Consider the following 14,708-nt stretch of genomic DNA (forward strand, 5'->3'; position numbering starts at 1 on the left):
TGGTATTTTACTATTATTGCAGGAGTGAGAAACCTGTGGTGGTTGAATATTACCAGAATCGTTGGGCAATGCAGCAGATCCTATTTGACTGGCTTAAGGAACTGTTACAATTTTACACCAGTCTTTGACCAATAATTGTAACAATATTTCTAAAAATAATTAAAAACCAAGATTACATATTACATTAAATTCTGTATATGCTTCTTATGAATTACTGTAATATGATTCCTAACTTAACAGCCGTGAATTTCCTTTCGCTGTGGCTGATGGCTGCAGTGCACTGAAATGACATTTTAAATGCGCTTTTCCCTGCTTGTTATGTGTACTTCCATAATGGAAATTAGTGTTTAAATCGGTATTTCTTCTCTCCAGTATGACATCTGCCGTATAATGTCTAAGATAATTAGGGAAGGTCCCAATTTACAGAGATATTTGGAAAGATGTGGAAGGTTATTAAAGAAAAGAGGAGTGTAAAACCGTATTATTTTAATCTAAGTTACTAGATGCTTCATAATCTCCATCAAAAGAATAAATGCCAAACAAACCAAGATGGGAAATTATATGTTATTGGGAGAAATTATTAGCTTTTCCCAGATTTTCTAATTCAGCATCTAATCTTATCTGTGAGAACTTTTTTGTGGTAAGCCATTTGTGATACAGATAGTCTTCAGTGGTGGGTTCCGGATTCCATTGCAACCGGTACTCCACATGAATGCTTGGGGCATGTGCATGCGCCGTACCTGCCAATTGGGCTCAATTGAGATTGTAAATCGAGGATTACCTGTTCACATGCTACAAGATACATATAGTAGCACAGAAAAAGGAGAAGGATTAAACATTTCCTTATCAACATGCACCAAAATGGCCAGCATATTTGTGATACATTTTGAATTCATAGATAATAAAGGAGCTGAGATTCATAGCAAAGACATTCTGTTCAAAATATTTCTTGCATTGCTTGTTTTCCATCTGCTAATATACAGGCCCTCATTTCTACATAAATCAGAGCACTCTTTCCAATATCATATCTCCATATGCAGATTCTAAATGATGGCATAATAAACAAATTAATTTAAATATGTCATATTCTTTATAAAATCCATGTAAACATTCATAGTCCCCTTTATTTTGAATAAATTGTTTGAGAATTGGTTTGTTAAGACTGCATTAATATTCTATGAATTTTAATTTTGGTTTACATTGTTTTTCCATAAAAGGTGCCCAGAGTCACAATGGCATCAGGTAGCCTATAAAGGTGATAATGTATGTATAGCTGTAGTAGAGTTACATCAAATAATGACAGCTATAAACCCAATGCTTTTAATATCTTGCTTACTTTAATAAATAATATTCTACTATAGGAGATAAAAAGCTTTTTTTTAAAAAAGAACTTATCAACAACCATGGTCTAATAAGTAAAATATTTCTTAAATTTTCATTTAGAAATAGATGAATATTTGGGGTTTGTTTTCATTTCCTTTCTGATAATGGAATTTATAAGAGTATTATTTTCCAAAATTTATAAGAGTATTATTTTCCATAACTTAGCAGTTGAAACATTGTGCTCATTCTCTTGATGTTTTCCTGCAACCGTTGCTTGTTCCAAAAGAGAAATATTTGCCTGTCTCTCAAAGGACCCTAGGTCCTTGAGTGGAAAGTGTTATTAAAATTACTTTTATACCTCACATTGTAACTTTCTACCATGGTTATTCCTCCCCTGTTTAATTCTATCCGTATTTCTTTCTAAGCACAAAAGGACAACCGCACCCCATCCACCCACTTTTAATGAAAAGTGAGTCTCAAAATGTGGGTGACATGTAATTGAAGCTACAATTCTGAAATATTCCCAGAATATCTTTCCCAGAATATGGCTAAATGGGGTAGAAGTGGTGGCAAAATACACTGCAAATAGTATGCTGTCAGATGTATTCTTTGGCGTAGGGGCCCGTCCTCGTTAACCATCAGTTCTGTCATCCCGCCGTCCCCTTCTAAGCAATAGGTCTATGAGCCTTAAAATGAATTATGTTCTTGAGGGAGAGGGGACGGGACGGGACGGGAAGAACCGAGCTCCGTTGATTAATCATTCCGTAAACTGGGGGATACGAAGAATTGTGGCTTGAGGTTTCTTTAGAGAGGCAAAGCGCAGAACCTTGTGGATTGAGTTCTCGTTATGATAAGAGCAACTATAGGTGGGAAAAACGCTGGGAAATGTTGTTCGAGGTTCCGTCCGTATTCCTGAGTAAGCCGCATGGTTTTCAAAGAGAATCAGTAGAATCATCGCTAACCTACTCCGAAGTAGTGCTAACTTACTCTTTATTATTCGCACTGTAAGGTTGCACAGCCCCAGGAATGGAAGTTCTGCCTTTTCCCGCTTCTGTCCCCCCCACCACCCCAAATTTAAGAAAGGGAATAGAAGCCTCCTTCTGCAAGTTGCAGGTTGTTAGGATTCCCCTTCTTGCGAGAAAGTCCCCTCGTCCTAAGACCATCTTCTTTGCGCAACGGAGAAGTGTGAGCTGGCATCAAAAGGATAAAAGGGACGGCTGGCCGTTCTTCCTGGACCGGCAAAAACAACAACAACCAAAAAAAATCAGGTGCTTCAACATCTAGCGCCCCCAACTTTGCACCATGTACGCCCACAAGCCCATGAATTTCGTAGGTTTGGGGGCGAAAGCAGCCTTCCAATCCTAATGTATATCACTCACCCGAGCTTTCTTAAAGGGTTATCCTGCACCCATATGCAATTATTTGGACCACGCAGCAGCTAGCATCCCATTTCGTGGGCCTTCCGTAAAAGATGGATTTATACCTCTCATTTCTAGGGCAGTTTTTAATAATATAAAACATTAAAAATAAAGCGATGCAAAGCTTTCTTTGATGTTGTATTGTCATAGTTTAACTAGCTATTCCAGGCTGGGTGTCCTAAATTAACTAAGCACATAGCTGGAGACTAGAGGCACTTGAAGCTGGGGCAGGAAAAACAGCCTGGCCAGGCATCCTTTTTTAATCTTATACCTATTAGGGTTTCTGCCAAAGGGCATAAATGAAATCACTCCCGGTTTGTTATGAAATAAATTTCATTTTCTTTACAAGTGAATTTTTCCCACCTTCTGAAACTTCCCTCTAATCAATCCCAGTCAAAGTCTGGGATTTTTATAATTTACCTTTCTTAGCATAAAACCTTTCTTAATATACACTGAAGTATACTCAATATTTTTTTTGGGGGGGGGGAGAAGGTATGTGTGGAATACCAGGTTAATATCTATTTTCCTATCTTATATGGCTTTTTTTCTTTCGCAAAGAAAAATAACAATTTTCCTTAATTAAACATTACAAAACAATTATTTCAGACTTGAGTCAAAATCCACTGATTTAAAAAAAAATCTAGTTTTGCTTTCTGCTCCAAGTGGAAAACCGTGAAAAAATGGTTTATGACTCTTACACTCTTTAAATAAAGAAGTACAGAAAAAGGTATTCTTAAAATAAATACATTGTGATTATTTATGTTAATGTTTAGATTTAGGAAGTTCGCACATATTTAGCCCAAACTTTTTGGGGTGCTTGATCAAGGCTGATACCTCAAGGTGTTGTAGTCCGGAGACGTTCAGCAATAACTCCTAACTAACATTTCTAACTACTACAATGATATTGGCTGGTTGTGCTGGGAGTAATTGTTCTGGGGCATATCTTGGGCACCAGGTTAGAGCATTGTGGAAATGAAATAAATAGGCCACCTCTAACCCACCTTAACATGTACCCCATTGGGCATATCAAGCAAGAGGGCTTAAATTTTAGGTTTGCAGGCAGAATGAGTCTGAAATGCTAATACAAGAGAATATGATGATCAAATTAAGGTGCTCTCCCGCTTTCAAAATCAGTTGTTGAATTTTAAAAATTGGATTGTTGAAATTGTTAGCAGGAGGGTCTCCTGTAACTGTGTGTTACAGTCTCCATGCCTGCCCGAAGTCTGGGAAAACTGAACATCAACTGACATTCTTTTCTTCCTGGGTTATTTCCCTAATGAGTCCTTTTGTACCTGGAATTCTTTGTATCCTCTGGGAAATTCTCAGGTTTTCCTTGCCCTCTAAGCACAGTCCTTATAAGGACCTTCAGCCCCCACCCCCGTCCCTTCTATCTGCTTAGTGCCATTTGAATTCGCCCCAGTGGCTTCCACTTTGATTCCGGGACTTTGAAATGCAAACCTGCCTTTCAATGCAAATGCTCCGAGAGGTTGGCCCAATAATAAAAAAAGGCTTTTCCTCAGGGAGGTGCCTTTGCGAAGTTGGGAAGGGAAAAAAAAAACCTGAGCAAGTAGTTCAGGTGAACTGTTAATCAGGAAGAGGCTGGGAGTTCTCTGCAAAGGCAAGCCAGGGAAGACACTGCTGAGGCGCCGGGCACATTATGCACGCTGAGCTACTTGGGGATGATGTATGTGGGTTATCTGTTGGATAAGGACACCAACATGTACCCCAACCCGGTCAGGCACCCGGGCCTGAACCTCAGCCCCCCAAATTATGTGCCCGTGCCCCCTCAGTACTCGGATTTTGCCAGCTACCACCACATGCCCGGAATTAACAGCGATCCTCACCAGGGGCAGCCCGCGGGGACTTGGGGTCCTCCGTACCCGCCTACTAAAGAGGACTGGCACACCTACGGCGCAGGAGCCCCTTCTGTCGCCAGCCCGGGGCAGCTAGGATACAGCCCCTCGGATTTCAATCCAATTCCGCCACCCGGCTCTGGACTGCTGCCTCCGCCCATGAGCGCCCCAGTCCCCCAGCTGTCCCCAAACGCGCAAAGGCGCACGCCTTATGAATGGATGAGGCGCCACGTTCCCACTAGCAGCAACAGTGGTAAGAACTTGTCTCTCTTTCTCTCCTCCGGCTTTGGGGAAGGGTGTCTTTTAGGCCGGGAGGACAAGCAATCTCTACGGTGCGACGACTTTTTCCTTCGCGTTTCTGCAGGGTTGCGCTGGCCACTTTATAACGTTTACTCTTCATTATCTTTCCCCATCAACTTGTAGACACAAGAATTTGTGGTCAAACTACATTTTAACACGAAAAGGGAGGGATACTTGCAAGACTTGGCTACAGATCCAGGAGGTTCGGAGGTGCTTCCTTACACAGAAGGAAATTCCACTTGTGCAATGTTTGCTAGTTATAAACAATTTGTCACATGTTATGCCTGGAGTTATACATGGATATTCCTCGATTGATGAATCCATGACTTGGAAAGGGTCTTCTGTTTCTCAAGCAAAGAGTTCCTGATTCAGTCCATGGCTAAAATGATGGAATCGATAGGGAAAGCTGCTTGCTGGCCAAAGTAGCTTTGATCCAAATAGATTGCTCTATTCTAGGGCTATCTCAGCTTGGCTGAGCAATAATGGAGCAGATATCTTCCCATATTGTGATTGGCTATGGCCGCCCCAGTTGATGATCACATCAAGATAGAATTTGGAACAAATGAACCTTAAATAGTCAATATAATGTAAGTTTTCACAATTGTTCACGTATTTGTCAAAACTGGAATCATAGGGGTAGTACCGTATATAATACTATATAGGGTAAAGCTGCAGAACTACATTCAAAGGGGGATTTCAAGGAAATAGGATGAGAGTAATATATAAAAAGAAATCTAATAGGGTATATGGGCTTCTGTTTGTGTATGTATGTGTCTGTATATTTGCTTAATCTATACCGAAAGGAATGACCAGAACTTTCCAAGAACTACCTTTTACTGAATCCTTTCCCAGTATCATTGTCAAACACGTCACCCGGATTCTGACACTGAGTCACAAGTTAATTTTTCTCTCACCAACTAAAGCTGTAGAACACTGCATTTTTCTTAGTCTGGTTTACTGAAATTCTCTACAGAGATTGATAATCGAGATGTGGGGGGAATCAAATATTGATTGTGAAGGCTCTGGTAAAGAAAGTTTTGGGAATTGTCTGCATGTGGGTGTGATTTAGCAAATCAGCCAGGAAGAGATCACAACAAAAATAATTTCTTTTTGTTAAGTTATGGGAACAACTGAAAGGTCACTGTGCATAACTGCTTCATTTTTGTGTTTATCAAAATCCAGCTATCTTTCATTGGTTTGCACATTTGATGGCACCGCACACTTGATGTTTTCATTCTGTACGGCTACTGTTATCGAAATTATACTGTTTTCAATGAATTTCATTCTAGCAGTTTTGTTTTGTTGCACCCCTTTCAGTATGATGAATGGAGATGTTACCATATCTTGGATAAGGTATATTGTATGTGTCAATGCTAGCTTTATTCTTTAACATTAGTGTTCAGCAGTATTATTCCACTGGTAGATTATTCCTCTTCTGGTACAGTCTCTGAAGCTTTTAGCAAACTCAAGGATGCTCTTTGGGCAAATATTGGTCTTCTCAAAAATCTCCCCCTCCCCATCATTCAGTATGAAGTGGATTCCTGTACAGCAGTCACAAATAAAAAGGTGCATACTGTATACAATATGAAAATATGTAATCTACCACTTCTTTTTTCCTTAAGAATTCAGGTAGAATTCAGTATCTGTTTTCTGATTAACATTTATGTGGAAATGTTCTTGTGTATTTGCTCATGTCTAAGTATCTGCACAAGAATAGTTACTGCCTATTAGCTGCATTCTTACTTTCTCTAGTCTTCCCAGATAATTATATTCCCACCTTTCAATTTATAACTGGTGGTTGTTCTCTAATCTAAAAAATATTGTGAATACAGAATAATGGCATCTTTGTGTCAAAGTGTGTGTGAGATAGTGATGTTCCTGTACTATAAGAAAGTGTTGAGTACTTTTTGGTGAACATATAAGTTGCTTATCAGTATGATCCCCCCTTCTTAAGTGAAAGCTTAATGGCACAGTAAATAGGCTCAACTAATGAATGTGTGGCACCTTAACTTTTTATGGGACAGGAGTAACAGCAAGTGTGTGTGTGTGTGTGTGTGTATGTGTGTGAGTGATTTAATGACGCTTATTTGTGAGAACCTCCATTGATCTCAGCTGAATTACTTTTTAATAAAGAGATGAAATTTGTAAAGGGTTTTCTTTTTCATATAAACCGATTTCTTACCTTGATCTTTAAAAACCCACCCCATGAATATAAAATAGGATTCTTTACAGAGATATCTATATGCATGCTAATAATACCTCACATTACGTTTTAACTTGTTTTTTGTTGTAAATTTGAATTATAAAGCTAGGATTTATACCTGCATGTAGAAAAAATAGTGCAGCCGTTTAATTTTTGTGTACGTCGTTTTATTTACTCCTGTCTTTAAGACAAGTCTACATTCGAAGTTCTCTCAACGTCACTACACTAAATGTTAAAGATTGCTGATCGATGCATAGTGAACTAAAATTAGTTCTCAATGTTGCAGAACCGATTTGCTGTTCATTGCACCTTTTTATGTATTTTTCAAACGGGATTCGATATTTTTAAATGCCCAAATAGACTGGCTGTAAATGAGCGAGCCTACATTTTCAGATGGCAGTAATTTGTCCGCATTTAGGCAGTATGTTCCTCGCGTCTCAGAGCAGAAAAGGGCGCGAAGCTACTTTCCCGCCAAGCCCGGGACGTCTCGTTGCTTCCCTCCCCCCCCCCCCCCCAATTCAGGCAATGGCCTCCTTCCCTTCCCCAACTTCTTTCTCGGGAGCGCTGGATCTTTCCAGCTCCGAAACCAGCCTCTAATTTTGCGGCCGCGCTGAACTCTTGAACCCAGGGCGAGAAAGGAGTTTTAAGGGAACCCCGGGGTGACGCGGTGGGAAAGTGGAAGTCTCCCCAGGCGAACGCAAATGAACATTCTGGGGTGACAAAAGACCCCGCAACCGGTGTCCAGTTCAAAGGCGGCAGGCCGGCGACCTGCTTCATGAAAGGCCCTGCCAACGCCTCTGTCAAACCCGGGGCAAATTTGCAAGCGTGCTGCTTTGTTATGCTGATAGGCAGAGGGGCTGCGTTGCGGCGGGGCGCCCAGCGAGCCTCCTTGTTCCCAGCTTTGAGGATTGGCGGCTAAGCGGCCTTTGAAGTTGGGGCAGTTCCACTTCCCTTCAGAGCTCCAGCCTGGGCCGCCCATAGAAAGCTACCGTTGCCCTCGCACTTTCGGGGTCCTGGGTTGGTAGGACGCTTATCCTCTGACCAGAATAGAGAATAGATAACCTTTATTGTCATTTTTTACCTTGGGCACACTAGCACACATTAAAAATGAAATTCTGTTCCCATAAATATAAACACACACACATACTTCTGTCTGTCTGTCTGTCTGTCTGTCTGTCTGTCTACCTACCTACCTACCTACCTACCTATCATCTATCTATCTATCTATCTATCTATCTATCTATCTACCTACCTACCTACCTACCTACCTACCTACCTACCTACCTACCTACCTACCTATCATCTATCTATCTATCTATCTATCTATCTATCTATCTATCTATCTATCTATCTATCTACCTACCTACCTACCTACCTACCTACCTACCTACCTACCTACCTATCTATCATCTATCTATCTATCTCCATCTTGAATATATATCGGAAAAGAAGCTGAGAGTTCACAAGGTTGATACTATATGGAACAAAACCATGACTGAACCTGGATGTTCTGCTTTGAATACTGAATAGGCATGTTCTCCCGTTCTCCCAGAAGGTAGCAAGGAAAACAGGTCTTGAAGAGGCTGTGTAGTGTCCCAGACAATACTGCAGGCCCTGGACAAGCATTACATATATATATTTGGGTGAGGTTGGTTTGCCAAGAGAAATGAGGACAAGATGGAATAATGCACCACGCTGAAAACTTAAGCCTTAGCAGGCAGTACTCTAAACCCATCATCCCTTGGGAGTGAGGCAGCATGTAAATTTAATAAATGATGAGGGCAATGACGACTTCAGTTGGATCGGGATCAAAAAAAAGGGCACTTGAAATGTGCCATTGTGAACTGAGCTGGAAGATTTCGTTGTATGGGTGGCTGGAGCTGTAATGAGCCCCCAAACTCAACATTTTCAAGTTCCCTTGGTTTCATAGAATGAAGTTTAGACATGTCCTTTCCCATTGAAAGCAAGAGGACTCCAGCAGAATACCTGTCTTTAGAAGTAGCTACCCTTTTAGCTCAATGAAATTTACATTAAAGGAAATATATATTCTCGATACAGCCTGAAATGGAGGCCAGAGGTTTTGTTTTGTTTGTGCAAGTCTGTTGCAAACATGCATCTCCTTCCATGAAGTATGTAGTGACTGCTTTGCACAAGTTTAATGAATGAATACCTCAACAGCCAAAATGATTGTTTCCCTATTATTTGCTTTCCGATATGCTAGAAATTGTGTGATAAAATGATCCAGGATAGTTTACTGTCTTCGGCTTTCTTTGTGGTCTGTGATCATATAGCAAGTTAGCGCAAATCAAAATAGGTGTTGAATCATTAGTGATCTGGGTAGGATACTTTGTCTTACAGACTCTGGATGACACGGAGTGTTACACACTGGAAGGATCTGGTGGAAGAGATCTTACCTTCCCTCTGCAGTGTTGTTGCTCTGAGAATCCCCAATTTTAGGGCTGTTTCAATGAGAATTGATAAGGAAACTGCATGGAGGAGGCTATCTCTTTTGTAGCATTTAACATGCGGATGATCACATGTCTAATACAACAAAAATGTGGAGTGTATTTATTACATTATATAAAATCTTTCGCATCTTTATATTTATATGATTTAGTTATCCAAATTTCAGACTGGATATATTAATCCATGGTAACACATTTTGTGCATTGCTCTTTCAACTTGGTAGATTGTTTACTAAGAGCCTGCAAGACTAATAATTAATGGGAGGCTCACACTTTTGTTATCTGAATGGTTAACTTCAGAGTCTTTTTTTTTTAACTGGAAAGAATTTTAAATGAAAAACCTGATACCATCTTAAATTTATCAAAACTAGATCATATGATTTGTAGGTTTTGCTTTATTTTGTAACAGTAACAAAGGAAACAAAACTATTTCAGATTTTGCATAAAATAAAAAGAAACAATAGAATTATATTAAGACAGAAATACTGACTGAATTACCTCTAACTAAATTAAACCTAATTTGATTATAAAACGTATCTTGAGTTTTGTTTTCTATTTTCTAGATTGCAATCAAGGAAATTGCTTTTCTTTAATGCGACTGATCTTTTTATTTCTTAAACAACCCTGTAAAGTAACATACCATATTAGAAAACAAACTGCAGAAGAAAATCTTTTTAATATATAGAGAAATATATAGTACATAATAGCATTTAAAAAGTTACACATATAAAATTTATTTCAATACACAATAAATACAATCGTTAACAAATCTAGCAGCTCCTAAGATAACTTTGTGAAAAAAACATTTAAAAGTTCTAAAAATATCCTTTAACTATTACATTGCTAAATTTGATTTAAAATAAAAATACTATTACACTGAAACAAAGACAAATCTAAGGGTTCCTTTTCATTATTACTGTAGTCTGAAACCTAGTGATAAGAAAAGTTCTGAAGATTTCAGTTTTTCCAAAATTGATACTGATAATTTCTGAATCACAAGTTATTGGCAAAGCATACATATAAATTTGCTTCTACTTAAAGTTCATCTTTCAAATTAAACTTTAGTCCTTACATTCACAATAGTACAAATTTTGTTTTGTTTTGATATTTATATGAAATAATGGTATAACATACAGTTTCAGGGAACTGAATGAACAAAATGTTTATTTTAAAAGAAAGAATAACAAAAATGACAGTTAAAACTATAATTCAGTAATGAAGGTATGCTGAGTATGCTGTTAAGAATTAGACATGATTGGAATAATTCCTGTTACTGTTATTGTTGACAGCAACAATAACACTACAGCAACTTTTTTGATTATAGTTTTTAGACTATCATGGGTGAAATATGTCCTTAAATCATTAATATATAAAGATTGTTTTAAGAATTTCTTCCAACTTCAATTTGAATTTTGTCTTCAACTTCATAACAGTAGCGGTATCTTCAATTTATGGATATATTAATGGACCAAATAGGACAGAATCTTTGGCCACTTCAAAGGAACCTGATATGCTCTTCTCTTTGAAGGGATCCATGATAGAAATAAAACTCTTAATATCTCTCTATTGAAAGCTTAAGAATATTTTTTAAATGGATGCTTCTGGGTTATTCCAAATATGTATTAAATATCTAGAATCTTCTATAATGCTCATCAGTGGTTTCATGTCCTTAAAACATTAAAATAGTATCAATAGTTTTAACATTATGGTTGATTTATCAAAATATTGTATTTAGAGATTATTGGACTCCCCAAAGAATATATTTGAAATGGTGGACGTAAGATTTTCTTGATGGAGGTAAAAAAAAAATTGAGGTTTCATTTTGGAAATTGTGTTCTAATTTTATATAATGTTATGGGGAGATCATTAAATGTTAAACATATTAATATAATATTGAATTATGTCCCACATTTTGAAATTTGACTTTGTCAGAAATTATGGTTTATTGCGTATAGAGTAAATGGTTCAACTATTATATTAAGAAATTGGAAAAATTATATTATTCCTGATGTTAAGGAATATATTTTGAAAATCTATGGTCTGTCTGATTTCAAAAAGGCAATATGGATGAAGGTACTACTTTGGGAGATATTTTGTAATAAATTGTAATGCAGTAGAATAATATAGTAGTCTGTAATATTAACACAGCAGTGATTACTGATTACTATCATATAAAAAGTGTTTGTGTGTTTAGCATTTTAAAATCCCATTCTTTTTTTCAATTTTTCAGTTCTTGTTTTATTGTGTGTATTTTTTTTTAGTGTAGTTATTATTTTGTCAATATAGGTGGTAGTCCTCTATTTATTATCGCAACGGAGTTAAAAATTTCCGCTGCTAAGCAAGACAATAGTTACCATTTTTTCCCCGAGTATAAGACACACCATGGTTTTGAAGAGGCAAATTAAAAAAAAGTTTTTGCACTCTGCAGACCTCCCAAAAACAGGAAAACAGGCTCGTGAAAACAGGCTTTCCTGAAAACAGGCTTTCCTGAAAACAGGCTTTCCTGAAAATGGGTTGATTTTTTTTGTCAAAAAAGGCCTTGCATAGCCTTTAGGAGGCTTATAGACTGCTCCTGGGGGCTGGGGGACAAAACCGAGCAAAAAACGGCCCATTTTTCTCTCATTTCTACACTCCCCAGCCCTCAGGAGCACTCTGCAAGGTTCCTAAAGGTGATGCACGGCCATTTTGGTGAAGGGAACAGGGTTTCAGGAGGCAAAAATGCTTTATTCGGTGTATAAGACGCACCCAGATTTTCAGCCTCTTTTGAGGGAAAAACGTGCATCTTATACTCCAAAAATATGGTAAGTGAATTTTGTCCCATTTTATGACCTTCCTTGCCACAGTTATTAAGTGAATCCTACAGTAGTTAAATTAGTAACATAGTTGTTAAGTGTATCTGGCTTCTCCATTGGCTTTGTTTGTCAGAAGATTGCAAAAGGATCAAAGTGCAAACTGACCTCGAGACATTGCAACCATCATAAATATGTCAGTTGCCAAACATCCAAATTTGATCATGTGACCATGGGGATGCTGCAACAATCGTAATTGAAAAACTGTCATAAGTCATTATTTTCAGTGCCATTGTAACTTTGAACAATCGCTAAACAAATAATTACAAGTCAAGGACTATCTGTATTTTGTATTTTGGAAAAAAAGTTGGAATTGTCTGAAGAGAAGATGTCTTTAAATATGTGGGAAATTCAAATTATATAAGTCATATATGTCTATGTCAGTGACTGAAAATTTTAATGCTAATTTGAAGTAATGCCAAATTAAAATAATTGCTGATACAAATTAATTTAGGGTCATTGTTGCACTCAGAGCTTAGTTGTTTTTTTGCAAATGTTTCATTACTCAATTAGGTAAAGCCATCAGTGGAAGAACCCTACTGAGCTAAAAATATTCAAAAATATTGAAAAAAAATACTTTGATTTCAGTTAGTACAGTACAGTAAAGCATGTCATTTACATGAATGACTGGTACAGGTATATGTAATCAAAGGGACAACTTATTACAACTTTTGTAATAAATAAAATCTTTATAACAATTAAGATAAAAGATAAATGAAAATTATGAATTGCTGTGACTACATTATTAGTTATATGGATCAATAATTGGTATCTTGCTGCTACCATAGTAGGAAATTATCATTTACTCTACAAATATGAACATCTTAATTATGTAAATAGTAAATCATAATACAATTTATTGCAATTTGTAAGTTTTTGTTCAGCCCCAAGTATAAATAGCTTAGTAATGTTATAGAAAAATAATGTGTTAGATGCTGCTAGAAAAATAATGGGTTGGTATTGTAATTTCTCACCATGAGGATCTTTAAGGAATTACTTTTTAGTATTATTTAGATAGCCAGATAACATTAAAATATATATCCTTTAATAATCTTGTATCAAATTTAATACAATTTATTGTAACTTTGTATTTAGGTTAGGGTTTGAAATCAGTTGGTTAAAGTTACTGGTAAACTTAAACATGTAAATTGATTTAATCTATCTTGAGTATCTGGGGTAATGCAACAAACATACTGCATCATGTGTAGATTATGTACCTGTGTTACAGGTAGGATATTAAGTAATTTTAAATTTTAAACTTCAATTTTAAAGTTAGTGTAATGTATGGATCACATTGAAAAATCTGCTTACCAGTTTATAGTAGTTTTTGAAAAGATAGCAAGGTGGAGACCAATCTGATTTTAAGAGTATCACAGAGAGAAGACTGCCACTAAGAAGGTCTCACTATGGGATGCAAATTCACAGATTTCCCACAGGATGGATATCCCAAAAAATCTCCTCCCAACTAGATTTGGTAAGACAGGAAGATTCTATTTAGAGGGAGCCAAAGAGCCAAGGTATATAAACCTTTATTGATTATTATCAGCATCCTGAACTAGGCTTGAAAAGTTACTATTGAACTGGCTAGCACTCATCAACAAGCAGCATTCTGTGTGGCAACTTCCAAGTTGCCTTCAAGGGTAATTCCAGGGAAAACAAGGACTTGACTTACTGTTTTCAGCACCCCAGAATCTGGGAAGCATGGATGCTATGTTGACGTCACGTGATTGCCATTTGTGACTTCCTGCTACCTTCTCCATTGACTTTACTTTTTTGGAGGTGGTAGTGAAGGTTGCAAATGGTGATCACATGACAGCAACTACCCTAATAATTAAGAGTGTCCAAGTTGCAATCATATGACCAATGGAAGCAGGGACAGCAACAACTATGAGGAATGGTTTTAAGTTTTCTCATTCAGCGTTGTTATAACTTATAATGGCTGCTGAAGAAGTGAATTAAATGAGGACTCTGTAGATGGAGTTTTGTAGAAAGCATAGGGAGTTGACTTTAAAGGACAGGAGAAAAAGTTGCTATCAAGGCAACAATTAAATAAGGGGAGGTATTTCAACTTGGGCCCAGAAACTAATTTGAAAGAATGTCTTCGGTAAGACCTAGGTCACATAAGTGTGGTAGAGGGCAAGCATATTCATACTTGCATGATTTTGTACTCTAGCTGTTATAATAAGAGTAGTTCGCACCTACATGGCATTGTTTGTTTGGTTTTTAGTCTGGTTCACTTTGTAGGAAGCGGAGGAATACCGTACCAACAGAATTCTCTAATGCTGGAAAGCAGTTTG

General features: G+C 37.4%; 1 protein-coding gene across 1 annotated transcript in view; it reads left to right on the top strand.

The window, feature by feature from the left end:
* The first annotated feature begins 4,423 nt into the window (after nt 1-4,423).
* Nucleotides 4,424-14,708, top strand: part of CDX1 (caudal type homeobox 1) — a 38,120-nt gene continuing 27,835 nt past the window's right edge. Inside the window, exon 1 of the mRNA XM_032212168.1 lies at nt 4,424-4,847. Coding sequence (XP_032068059.1) covers nt 4,424-4,847 — 424 coding nt within the window. The remainder of the gene's footprint in view (nt 4,848-14,708) is intronic.

Source organism: Thamnophis elegans, chromosome 2 (assembly GCF_009769535.1).
Source record: "Thamnophis elegans isolate rThaEle1 chromosome 2, rThaEle1.pri, whole genome shotgun sequence".
Classification (NCBI taxonomy): domain Eukaryota; kingdom Metazoa; phylum Chordata; class Lepidosauria; order Squamata; family Colubridae; genus Thamnophis; species Thamnophis elegans.